At 53.2% G+C, this 13,372-nt stretch overlaps 1 protein-coding gene across 1 annotated transcript; it reads right to left on the minus strand.

Moving 5' to 3' along the window:
• Positions 1-1,788: 1,788 nt before the first annotated feature.
• SH2D2A (SH2 domain containing 2A) lies at positions 1,789-13,007 on the minus strand. The gene is made up of 8 exons (XM_060201637.1): positions 12,894-13,007; positions 12,289-12,443; positions 11,459-11,643; positions 9,480-9,569; positions 8,945-9,113; positions 6,717-6,866; positions 5,774-6,064; positions 1,789-3,974 (listed from the first exon to the last, which is right to left on the minus strand). Exons 1-8 carry the CDS (start codon positions 12,925-12,927, stop codon positions 3,825-3,827), a joined length of 1,224 nt encoding a protein of 407 aa, XP_060057620.1. The 5' UTR covers positions 12,928-13,007; the 3' UTR covers positions 1,789-3,824.
• Positions 13,008-13,372: the final 365 nt, after the last annotated feature.

The following is a 13,372-nucleotide window of genomic DNA, read 5'->3' on the forward strand; positions in this document are numbered from 1 at the left end:
GATGTGCACTTAACCAGGTGCACCACTGCCCAGTCCCCAGTGTTTTACTTTGACTTGAGAGGGACCAGAGCACTTCAGCTCTGGCTTATGGTGGGGCCTAGAAGTGAATCTGGGACCTCCAGGCCTCGGGCAGGAAAGTCTGGTGTGCTACTGCTGGTGCTGTCTGCCTGGTCCCTAAGATGCCATTTTATTTATTTACTACCAGGGCACTGCTCAACTCTGGCTATAGGTGATTCTGGGGATTAAACCTAGGATCATTGTTGTCTCAGTCATGAAAGTCTTTGTATAACCACTAAGCTATCTCCCCAGCCCTATTATTCTAGAATGAGGCAGACAGAGTCAAAGAGATCACAGTACAGAAGCTACCTTCAGTGCTGTGGGAGCCATGCTTGAACCTGGATCGTGCACAGGGCAGAGCAGTGCTATTTTGCCTGCCTTAAAATGCCATTTAATTTGGTGATTTCTGACATGGCCAAGAAGATGGAGTCAGCTGAGGAGTGCCCTCTGTGGTGGCATGGTCTCTGGATGGGGAGCCACCCCCACAGCACAGTCGTTCTGGCTAATTTTCCTGGGCCAGTGACTCAGCCTCTCCACTCTGAGAACACCCCCGTCCCCCAGCTGGGCCTCCGTGTGCAGTGCAGTAAGCAGAGCCTGCTGGGATGCCCCTGCAGAGGGAAGCCCCACCACCTTGATTTCAAGGCTGGACTTGCAGCTGGAGTCCACAGAGCCAGGGAGTCCTAAAGGGAGGAGCACTGGGTTGGGATGACAAGGTCTGGGAGTGTCTGCTTTCAGTTCCCTGTCACCTCCCTCTCCAAGCCTGTCTCCTATTTGGTTGAATCAAAAAGTCCATATGGGGGCTTGGGCAGTGGTGCATCTAGTAGAGCATGCATAAGGTCCCAGGTTCAAGCCCCCAGTCCCCCACCTGCAGGGGGGAAGCATCACAAGCAGTGAAGCAAGTACTGTGGGTGTTTCTCTTCCTCCCTATCTCCCCTCTCAGTGTCTCTCTACTTTAAAAAGAGAAATAAAGGGGGGAAAATCTATTGGTAGCAGTGGATTCATTATGCAGAGACCAGCAATAACCCTGATGGCAATAAAATAAAGTCAACCTGAGGGTCTGACACGCCTTCTAACCCCAGCAGTTCAGCTTGTCCAGGCACAAGATTCTCCCCATTCTAAGGGCTTCTGTGTCAGAAACTGGGGGGTGGCAGGGGTTGGGGGTGGGCAGGCATAGGGCCATAGCTGGCCAGGGCTCTTAATGACAGGGTTTGAGATTCTCCCACAACCCTGGAGGAGGTGCCGTGTCTCTCCCTGTTCAGAGTAGGTTTTGCTCCTTCAGAAACACCTAAAGATCCTTTCTAGCACTTGCCCGTTCTGTTAATCTGTGGTCTAAGGCAGTTCTTCTCCAGCTCGGCTCACAGCGAGCAGGCTCTACCACCTCCCCTCCCTCTTCCACCAGTCACCAGCCAGGAGGAAACCCCCCCCCCCTCTCCAAGTCCAGCCTGAGACCTGTCTCACAACCATCTGCTTCCCTCCTTTCCCTGCTGTCCTGTGCTCACCTTTCCCTCACTCAGGCAAGAGTTTGGGCCACAGACAGAAGGAAGTGGAGGCTCAGCTCTGTTGACTCAGCAGCCAGATTTCTCCTGAAGCCCATGAGCACCCAAGTGGAAAGGAGGGAACTTGGCAGTGGGCCCATATAGGGCATGGTGGTGTCCCCCCCCCCCCCGGCTGCAGTTGCCTTGCCCATATCTGTACAGTGAGAACAGGTGCACAGCTGGGTGGGGTGGTGTCTGTCCCTAGGCCTCCTGCACAGCCTCTGCTCTGAGCCCTGTTACTGGTGTAGGGGCAGTCCTGCCTCTCTGGGGAACCCCCTTGCCCAGAGACAATCCAAAGCAGAGTCCTGATCACTGAAGCTCAGAGAGTAGACCTGGGCAGAGAGGAGAGGAAACTGAGGCAAAGGCCCAAACCCAGGAGCACTGGAAGAACACTGAAGGGGAGCTCTTCATATTCTCGTTGTGTGTATGTGGGGGATCCCCCCCCACACACAGGCTCAAAATCTGAGGCCAGCAGGTGATTCACTGGTAGAGTGCACAGCTTATATGTCACCATATAGGAGCACCTGGGGTGTGGGTTGTGGAAGAGTTTTCATGAAAGGTGGAGTGGTGTTGTGGTCTCTCCCTCTATTTCTGTCTCTGTCTCACCTTTTATCTAGAAGAAAGGGGAAAAAAAAGGCCACTGGGAGCAATGACGTCATTCGAGCCCCAATGATAACCCTGGGGACAAAAAAAAATGTCACTTGGTCAGGAAAGGAGGTTACCCTTCAATAGTTCCCCCCTAAATATTTTTTTCTTGGTACCCCACCCCCTAGAGGTATAGCCTCCCTCTGCCCCTGGCAACCTGCCCTGTCTAGCCCAACAAGGGCAGGAATGTTTGCAGAGAGGCCTGTGTCCTTTGCCTTGGTGTTGTCCAGCCTCTAATCTGCAAGTCTGGGACCCTTGGTGAGGTGTCTCCCAGCCCATAGGCCTTCCGTACCCTGAGAGAGAGGCAGTCAGCAACAGAGACAGAAGGAACCTGGAGGACCTGAAGCCCTGGAGGGGGGAAGTGGTTGGTGATGATTTATTAGGCAGACAAGAATCAACAAACAAGTTCTAACATCTGTTCTCACCAAACCGCTCCTCAGACAGCAACACTGGCCCAGGGCCCAGACTCCAGGCTCAGAGGGCCCAGGAAACTAGATGCCAGGAGCAATGACCAGCAAGATGGGAGACAAGAGGACCCACCTGGCCCATTTCCTCAAATAATTTCCTCAGATGAGAGCCATTGGATTCTTAGGACCTCTTAGGAGGGAGCCGGTGTGTGTGTGTGTGTGTGTGTGTGTGTGTGTGTGTGTGTGTGTCCGTCCCTAAAAGGAAGGGACTCCACAGCCACTCCTCTGACCTGCAGGTTCTTCGGGGGAGGTGGTGGTGGGGAGGCAGACCTGGCTGGGACACGGTATGTGAGCTGGAATCCAGAGGAAGGGAAACAGTACCCAGGCTCTCTAAGCACTCTGGAAAGCAGCCCAATTTCTTGTGTAAGGGAATCTCTGACACTAGTATGTGGAATAAGGAACCACAGGATCAAGAAGCCTAGGTTCCACTTTTTTTTTTCTTTTTTAAGTATTTATTCCCTTTTGTTGCCCTTGTTTTATTCTTATTGTCGTCGTTGTTGGCTAGGACAGAGAGAAATGGAGAGAGGAGGGGAAGACAGAGAGGAGGAGAGAAAGATAAAGACACCTGCAGACCTGTTTCACTGCCTGTGAAGCAACTCCCCTGCAGATGGGGAGCCGGGGGGCTCGAACCAGGATCCTTATGCTGGTCCTTGTGCTTTGCGCCACGTGCGCTTTACCCGCTGCCTACTCCCATAGGTTCCAGTTCTTGACCTTGCCTTAGTCACTGTGTCTCCTCTCTGGCTTTGTTCCTTCATCCACATAGCCAGAGGCTTGGATTTGATTAGCAAGGGCAAATAAAATGCTGTGCCCCCTCCCTGCTAATCCCCTGGCAGACATCACTAATCAATCACAGCGTTCTCTTCTGCTGAGTTCAGATGTGACCTTAACATCCTCTCCAGGCTGCGCTTCAGGCAGCCATGACCAATGGATTGGAGCTGGCACGTAAGGTGACATCCATTTGCCTTGGCTACGATGGATGATGATGGCTGAAGTCCTCTGCAGCTCTGCTCACCTACAGTTGGCCCCATCCAAACCCAGTGCTGACAAGGGCACTGGGTTTGTGTGAAGGTCTCTGGCATAACCTGATGTTTCAGGTTATTCTCCAGTTCAGTCTCTCTGGCTACTGTGGAGGCCCCAAGGAGGGCCCTGCCTGCCCTCTGTCCTGAAGTACCTGTCTGGAAAGGTGGGGCAGGGTCTGTCCCCATCGGGGTGGGACTTGGCCCTGTCTGGCCTCGGAGTTCTCACAGTGCAGTTCTTGGTAGCTTGGTTTCTGCAGAAAGAATAGTTCTGGTCATACCCTCTGTCTCTTAGGCCTGTCTGCAGTCTCAAGGGTCAGACATCTGTCTTAGCAGACACTGGCCTGTGGAAGAGCCTAAGTATACATCCATCTATCCATCCATCCATTCATTCACCCAGCAAATGTTCCTGAGTCCTTGCTCTGGGCAAGCACCACGCTGGGTGCTATGGAAACAGTCTCAGCCCTTAATGTCCAGGAGCTCATGATGGGCTGGGTAAGGGGTATGTTGTCACAGTGGACGGTGTCTGAGGTCAGGGCAGAGAAGTCACTGTAGAGAAGGACAGCTTGGTCTGAAAGGATGCTGGGTAATGGGGGGGAGGGAGCTTGTGCAGAGAGGCAGTAAGCAGAGGGACTGGCCTGTGCTAATATCAAAAGACATGAAAACATCTGGAGTGTTTGGAGAAAGGTGACAAGTTCTGGGAGGGTGGGAACAGGCTATGGTTAAGTCTGAGATGGGGAGATTGCTCTGTCCAGGTATGGAGAACCTTGGAGGGTAGACAAATGCTCTAGAAAGATGGTTCTGATGTTGAGGGTAGAGTGGATCTGAAATGGCAAAGACTATTGGTGAGGAAATCCTCTGTTAAAAAGCTCTTAGAGGGGGGCTGGGTGGTAATGCAGCGGGTTAAGCACACATGGCGCAAAGCGCAAGGACCAGCTAAGGATCCTGGTTTGAGCCCCCGGCTCCCCACCTGCAAGGGGGTCGCTTCACAAGTGGTGAAGCAGGTCTGCAGATGTCTGTCTTTCTCTCCCCCCTCTCTTTGTCTCCCCTCCTTTCTCAATTTCTCTCTCTGTCCTATCCAACAACAACTATAACAACAATTACAATAACAACAACAAGGGCAACAAAATGGGGAAAACAGCCTCCAGGAGTAGTGGATTTGAAGTGTAGGCACCAAGCCCCAGCAATAACCCTGGAGGCAAAAAAAAAAAAAAGCTCTTGGGGGGGCCTGTAGTGGTACACTTAGTGGAGTGCAGATACTACTATGTGCAAGGACCCAGGTTCAAGCCCGTGGTGTCCACCTGCAGGGGGAATACTTCACAAAGTGGTGAAGCAGTGCTGCAGTTTCTCTCTCCTCCCTATCTTCTCCTCCTCTCTCAATTTCTTCTGTAGCTATCCAATAAAATATATATGTATGTATATATATATATATATATATAATCTTGGAAGAGTCCTGATAAAAGATGGTGGAGACTGACCTGCGTGAAAGGAACATACACATGTAGGAAGAGATGCAGTGATTAATTATCATTATGAGGAGAGGAGGGGCTGAATATAGGTAGTTGGGAGAATTATCACTCTTCTGGGTAGGGAGAAAGGAGGAACGGTTAGGGGGAGGGGGTGTGTTGAGTTTGGGGGGACTGCAGGGTGCTGGGAGCTGAGCAGAAGCAGCCTGGGGAGAAGTCTGAATAGAGATATGGACTAGCAGCATTGGCTCTAGGATGCTCCAGGAGGGCAAGTATTGACAGATGCTAGTGGAGGGCATGAGGGCTGAGGGGGAGGCTGGGGCACCAGAAGGAAGAGGGACTGGGAAGGGCCTACGGGGCACAGAGGCAGGAGAGCGTGGAAGAGCCAGTGGGTCTAACAGCCCCATCACTGAGATACAGACTCAGGAGATTTGAGAAGTGGAGGTGCGGGGGGGGGGGAGGTGCAAGTACGGAAGGAGCAGGTTGCCTGTCCCTGCAGCTCTATAACGGGACACATGAGACCTGACTGCTCCTTGGTGGCATAGGCGGGCAGACCTTGAGCGGGAGCAGGAAGACTCCTTCTTTACCTGACATCCCAGGACAGGTTTGGACCAGCACTTCCGTAGGACCTGGTGCCTGAGGGCGCCCTGAGGCCCCTCACTCCCAGCCGCGGGCACCTCCACCTCGGCGTAAATGTTGCTGGGGGCTTCCCCGGGGCTTCCCCGGCCCATGGCGTAGAAGGCTATGGGCTCATCAGGCTCATTGTAGATGGGGTGGGAGGGCTTGGGGGGCGGGGGCGGGCGGAGTCTGGGACCCGGGCATGTGTAGACTTCAGGTTTCGCAGGAATGGGTGGCTTGCGTCGGGATGATTGGGAGGTCTGCGAGAGAAGCCGGGAGCAGCGAGATCAAGCAGCTGAGGCGGGGCCACCCTCAGCCTGGAAGGACGCCCCTGACCACGCCCCGTTACCGAGCCACGCCCACAACACTGGCCTCCAGCTAAGCCACGCCCCACCTGTAAGTCGCGCCTAAAGGCCGAAACCACACCTAGACTCGCCCCTAATGGCTCGCCCCTCCCATAAGTCAGGCCCACACACCCACACTGCACCTGGACCCGCCCCTACTCCCCACCGGCCCGTAAACTCCACCCGCAGGCTCCGCCCCTGCTTCATCCAGAAGGCCCCGCCTTATCATTAAGCCCCACCCAGAAATCTCCTCCTGGGCTTTAACTCCCTCCCCCACACCCCGCCCATACACTCAACCTGCAGACCAGACTCGGTCCCCTGGACCCATTCAGTTCATAAATCCTGCACACAGCCCAGCCCAACACACGCATCCTCCCCCACCCCCACACATACACGCATGGACCCACCCTTGCTCACAGGTCCAGCCCTGTCCATCTGCCAGCGCCCTAGCCCTTGGAGCCTCCCATTGGTCTCCCCTAGCCTCCCAGCAGCTGACTCCTGAGCTCAGGCCTTGCCTCCTCTGCACTGCCCTCCAGCCCAGTACCTCCTTTGCCCTCCAACTCAATACCTCCTTTGGCTCATCAACCCTCTCTTTCGGCGTGGGGGCTGCAGGCTGCTCCTTTTTGAGAACTGGGCTGTACGGGGGGTATGGATCCTGGCTTTGGCTTCTAGAATCTGCTTCTTCAGTCCCGAGGGAAAGTCCTGCAGGCTCAGGCGTCTTGTAAGAGAGAAAGAGGCCTGAGGGACTCGGTACAAGGGAAATGTGGGTGAGGGCAGGCAGGTCCACCCAGGACACAATAAGTTAGTTCACGTGGAGGATGCAGCACAGAAGTGTGATTTGGACAGTGTCCTTGGGTGAAAAAAGAGGTAGCAGGGAGGGCAGACGCTATGGTTACAGGCTATCACAATGCTGTCTGTAAAGTAGGGCTGGACCACTGGCCACTGCAACTGTGAAAATGCAACATGGCTTTAGAAGTCATAGGCCTAGACATTTTTGGCATGGGGGAATCTCCAGGACATCTGGGCCTGAGTTTATTTTTTGCAAGTGTCTCCAGAGGAGTAATTTATGGAGCTATAAGCTAGATATTTTAGGGCAGAGGGCCTGCTGCAGGTGAGCTGAGTCTGAGCACCGGCAGCTGTCTTCCCCAGCAGGTGTGCTTTTAGCTCAGCACTTAGTCCTCACTTCAGGAATGCTTTCCAAAGGCCCACTGCTTCCAGCATGCTCAGAACATTGGTCTGATTGCTCCTGCTATCTACCAAGTGCAGGTGTCCATTTGGAGGTGGACAGACACCGCTGGCTGCAGGGATACAAGTCAGAGTTCTACTGTAAGACTCAAATGTAGCCTCTCCACTCTGCTGCCCAGTCACCTTAGTAGCCAACGTCTTGCTCCATGTCTAATCAAGGCCTGCTGTGTACCTCCACGCATCCATCCCCACACTAATCCACACACCCACAGCCACTGCCCCAGTGCAGGCCTCTCCCTCCATCACCCCAATCTCCACTTCTCCAGCAGAGGTTATGGAATATATATTCATATATATATATATATATTCAACTGATATACTACTTTGCAACCAAAGAGATGAAATTGTATCATTTCAGCAGAATGGATGGGACTGGAGGTGATAAAGCTCAATGAAATAAGAGGTGAAGGACAACCACCGGATGTCTTTACTCATATGTGGAACCTAGATGACTAAAGCAAATGAATTTTAGAAGCAATGGTAAGAAAGCTGTCTCGTGGGCTCTTTGAGAACTAGAGTGGTTAGGGGAAGGCATAAAACTTTGGTGAAGGGGGGAGTCGGGCTGTAGTGCAGTGGGTTAAGCGCAGGTGGCGCAAAGCGCAAGGACCGGCACAAGGATCCCAGTTTGAGTCCCCAGCTCCCCACCTGCCAGGGAGTCACTTCACAGGCAGTGAAAGCAGATCTGCAGGTGTCTTTCTTCCCCTCCTCTCTCTATTTCTCTCTGTCCTATCCAACAACAATGACATCAATAACAATATAACTACAACAATGGCAACAAAAGGCAATAAATAAATATTTTTAAAAATCTTAAACAAACAAACAAACAAAAACTCTAGGTCTAGGAGTCTAGCTCCCCTGCCTTCACTCTCTGACCTCATCTACCTCTCCTCCCAGGCCAGCTTCCTTCCACACTCCTTCAGACACATCAAGCTCCTCCTGCACCTTTGCTTTTGCTGTTCCTTCAGCCCAGAAGTTTTGCTTTCCCTGTTGGAGAAATGTGGAACTAGCCTGCCCCTGTCATTCCTCAATTTCCCTCTTAGCACCTACCTACTGGGCAAATGTAGAACCTGCTGGCTGCTCTACTTGTTGGGGAGCTGTCTCCTCCCACTAGAGTGTAAGCTCCATGCAGGTGGGAGATTTGGGTCAGCACCCAGACCCCCTGCCAAGGCACCTCAAACCTGTTTGGGTGTCTTAGGAGGCTCCTGCTGAGCGAGCTCAATGGCAACCACTCTGTGTGTCCTCTCAGTCTCACGTTCACTCCTGCTATTTGCTTGTCTTGCTGCTGCAGAGTTAGCCTGGTGAAGGTGACACCCACCTGTCTTGTGCTTAGGTCTACTCAAGCCAGGTACTGTTATATGGGCCTTGCCTGACATTCCCAGCTCCCCACTGGCTTTGTGTGATCAGGCTGGCTTTTCAACACCATGCCTCCCACCCTCAAACCCCCCTCAAGGGCTTCCAATGGGCAAGCGATGAGAAAGTGTCTGGGGTGGCTGTCCTGAGGCCTGGCCTCTTGTGTGGAGAGGGGCTCTGGGGCCTGGGGCAGGTGCATACCTGGCGGGCTAGGGGCTGAGTGAGTGTCTCCCCGTAGGGGCTGAGCGGACACCCTGTGTAGTGCTGCAGCAGGTCTTGCAGTCGGGTGTGGGCTCTGTCCTCGCCCAGCACCACGTGGCGCCCGTCCCGGAGCTGGGCCAGCAGGAAGTGGCGGCAGCAAGTTTGGCTTCTGGAAGGAGGGTAACATCCAGGATCAGACGTCCTCCCTCTCCCCAGTGGGAGCCACCAGCTCCAGAAGTGATAACTGCCCCCATGCCAGAATCAAGGGAGACCCGTGGCTGAGTGTAGAGCCCCTCTAAGCCAAAGAGTAGGAGTGAAGAGTCCATCAGCGCCAAGCCCCACCCTCACCGGCTGGAACGCCCTTCTCACTTAGCCCTGCCTGCGTAAGACTAAGCCCCCGCCCTCACAAAAGGCACGCCCCCTTCCCAAGCCACACCTCCAGAGCACGAAGCCACGCCCACAAATCCGATCACTCATCACTTAACCACGCCCTCCACAAGCCCCGCCCCGTGTCCTGCGCAGCCCCTCCCCTCACCGGTAAGTCAGCACGAAGGTGATGGCGCTCTCGCTGAACCGCACCAAGTAACACCCCAGAGGCTGGGGCTCCAGCAGCTTCTCCGCCTCCCTGTGGAAGAAGAGGAGTGTGACGCTGCTCTGACTCTTCCAGCCTCGCACCCAGCCCACAAGGCTCCCCGGTGACACTCTTGCCCCCAATGCTGACTGAAGAAGATGGAGAAGGGTGGAGATGGAAGAGATAACTGGGGCGCCCGGACCCTCACAGCAGCAATGAGCATGAACTGGGGCAGCCTTCCTGGCCCCTGGCTGCCTGGAGGGGCAGTGCCTGTAGCAAGGAGGCTAGAAATCACCTTCTGGTTTTGTTTCTTTCTTTCTTCTTTATTTATTTCCCGGCAGGGCTTTGCTGGGGCTTCACGCCTGCACAATTCCTGTGCTCCCAGCGGTTTCTCTCTCTTTGACTTATTTACCAGACAGAGAGGAAGAGGGAGACAGAGAGAAAAGGAGAGACATGACAGCACAGCTCCACCGCTTGTGCATGGTTCTCCTATGTGGTGCCAGGGACTTGAATTCACATCTTCATATGGTAAAGCCTGTTCTCCACCAGTAGTGAGCTGCCTTCCAGGCCCTATTCTCTCTCTCTCTTATTTTTTTAAATTAATTTATTGCTTATCGTCGTTGTTATTGCTGCCATTGTTGGGTAGGACAGAGAGAAATCAAGAGAGGAGGGGAAAACAGAGAGGGGGAGAGAAGAATAGACACCTGCAGACCTGCTTCACCTCTTGTGAAGCGACTCCCCTGCAGGTGGGGAGCCAGGGCTCGAACCCGGATCCTTATGCTGGCCCTTGCGCTTTGTGCCACCTGCGCTTAACCTGCTGCACCACTGCCATCTCTCCTCTCTCTCTTCTTAATATATATTTTAAAGATGTTATTTATTTATTAATGAGAAAGATTGAGAGAGAGAGAAAGAACCAGACATCACTCTGGTACATGTGCTGCCAGGGATTGAACTCAGGACTTCATACTTGAGAGTCCAATGCCTTATCCACTGTGCCATCTCCTGCACCACTAGAGAGTGATATTTATTAATGAGAGAGAGAGAGAAAGCTGGGGAGATAGCATAATAGTTATGCAAATGATTTTTCAGCCTGAGACTCTTGAGTTCCTGGGTTCAATCCCCAGCACCACCATAAGCCAGAGCCGAGAAGTGCTCTGGTGAAAAATAAACAAATAAACAAGTAAATGCAATTTTAGAGGTGAGAGAGAACCAAATGTCACTCTGGCATATACAGGGCAGGAATTAGAACTCTGGACCTCAGGAGTAAGGAGGTAGTGCAGTGGGTTAAGCACATGCAGTTCGAATCACAAGAATGGGGCTCCCTACCTGCAGGGGAGTTGCTTCACAAGCGGTGAAGCAGGTCTGCAGGTAACTGTCTTTCCATCCCCCTCTCTGTCTTCCCCATCTCTCTCCATTTCTCTCTGTCCTGTCCAACAATGACAATCACAACAACAAAAAACAAGGGCAACAAAAGGGAATAAATAAATATTAAAAAAAAAAAAAACAACTCTGGACCTCACACTTAGCAGTTCTGCACCTCACTACTGAGTCACTTCCCCAGTGGCAGTAATAACCTTTTTTGTTTTCGGAAATGAACAAGAGATACAGAACAAGTGAAGTTAGGAAACCAAAAGAAGAAGAAAGAAATACAGGAGGGAAAGAGAGAGGGAGGTGGACAGTTAAATGGAGGGAGAAAGACAAAGATGAGAGGAAACTGTGAAGATAGGAAGGGAACTGAGTCAGTGGGGTGAAACTGAGGCATAGAGAAGGTTAGGCAGGAACCTCCCCAGTGATTTACCCAGGAGAGATAGATACTCTAAAGAATCTTCTAGAAAATGCCAGGAATTGTGTCTTCACCTGGTAAGCTCTGTCTTATCCTGATGGCCCACACTCCCCATGGTGTCCCTGCTCTCTCTGGGCCTGCTGCCCTCAGTGTGACTCACCTCCGAGTGATGAAGCCGTGGAACCAGGCAGGAGCAGCCCCGTTCTGCAAGAGGCACTGGGCCTGGGTCTTCTGGAACCAAGCCCGGGTCTCAGCCTGCAGGGACAAGCCTCCTTCCTGGGACAGCTCCTCCATAGGAACTGAGCCTTCTGGATTGGAGGCAGCTTCCAGGACCTGTGGACACATCTGGACAGGGGAAGAGTTGGAGGAGGGGGCAGTAGTCAGGATTATGGGGCCTTCTCCTGACTGAGCCAGCTGCCACCTTCTCATCCTCAAGTCTAGCCTCCCCTGGGCCTGGGGAGGAAAACCTGTGTCTCCCACCCCAGATGCCTCTTCTAAGGTCTAGCAGCTTAGTAGTAAGTCCTCCCCCAGATCTAAATGACATCCCTTCAGCTATTTTGGTTTCAGGATTTTCCTTCCATTCCTTTCTGGCCCTGAGGATCTTTAGCCCAGTAGCATCCAGGGGTTAAACTGTGCTGGGAATGGCCCTTCTGCAGGAAGTATTCCCTGGGTTGAGGGAAGGGGTAGTGCTGCAGGTAGGGAGGAGGTGGGGACAAGGGCGGTGGTTGTACTGGCTAAACTGATTCCCAAGGAGATGAGGACTGAGCTGGGCAAATGAAGGCAAGGATAGAGATATGGACTCATTGTGCTGTGCTCTGGACCCCTGCAGACTCAGGTGGAACTTTCCAGAGACAGGGGAGCAGCAGTGAATCAGTGGGCATCCCTGGATCGCCCCTGCCATGTCCCTGCCTCTTGGCTTCTGCCCATCAGTTCTCACTCCTGGAAGGCTGCAAATATGTGGGGACTCCATTGGCCCCAGTTCCTACTCACCACAGCGAGGCCCAATGGGACCCTGGGGCTGAACTGGGCCTCCTCCGTCTTTAGGTCCTGGAGTCTAGACCCCGGAAGCAAGCTAGTACCCTGACAATTCCTTTGGGTCAAGTCCATGCCAGGTAGGAAGGTGCTGAAGGTTGGAGCTTCACACTCTGTGAGCACAAAGACAGTAGGGTTTTCAGGGAGGGAGCCTCTTGTCCATTCCCTCCTGGAGGCTTCTGACCAGGGATATTGTGACCTCAGGAGACTACCAGAGGGATGGCAGGAAGGCGTTCTCAAGGGAGAAGGATCTAGAAGGCACAGAGGGACAGGTTAGGAAATGGGGCTTTGGAAGGAGAGCTGAGGCCCAGAAATTCCACCTTGGGGAGCAACGCCTCCAGGATTAAGCTCTTTTCTCTCCCTTCCCTTCTGCCTGCTACCCCCTCACTCTCCATCCCCTCCTCTCAAGAGACCCTGTTATCTTTGTCATAAAATCTGGAGACCCCAAAAAGGGGAGACTGTATATCTCTTGCCAACTAGCCCTTGGTTTGGGGTGGTCCTTAAGAGATGTCATGGAGATCCTGATGTCCCTTGCCCCCAGCCTTTCCTCAGGTGGTGCTTACCTTGGGAGTATGCCTTAGCCAGGGGGAGCTCCATAGGCAGCTGGAGAGGTCCCCTTCCCCCAGCTGGCCGTGTGCTCTTGCCAAAGGTGTGCACACTCAGCACCTCATCTTTCCTCTCCCTAGCCCAGGCAGGAAGTGTCGCCTCACCCACAGCCCCAGCCCTGGCAGAGGACCCACGTCATGGAAAGCCAGAAGATGGTGGTCCCTCCCCCGGAAGCCAGGCAGCTGGCGGTGGAGGTGGTGGTGGTATGTTGACGAGTATCTGTGTCACTCTGTGTCTGTGTGCTGGGAAGTTCTTTCTGCTGTCCAACCTCCACCTCTCTCGATTCTTTGCTTCACCTGCTTACAGGATGGCACTCTGGCTCCTTTTCTGAGTAGTGGGAATAGGAGCACTGGCTTCAGAAGGATACACCCTATGAGGGGCTCCTCAGGGATTCAGACTCAGTCAATTCTCTTAGGACAGGCAGGGACAGGAAGGG

This window comes from Erinaceus europaeus, chromosome 11, assembly GCF_950295315.1.
Source record: "Erinaceus europaeus chromosome 11, mEriEur2.1, whole genome shotgun sequence".
Taxonomy (NCBI): domain Eukaryota; kingdom Metazoa; phylum Chordata; class Mammalia; order Eulipotyphla; family Erinaceidae; genus Erinaceus; species Erinaceus europaeus.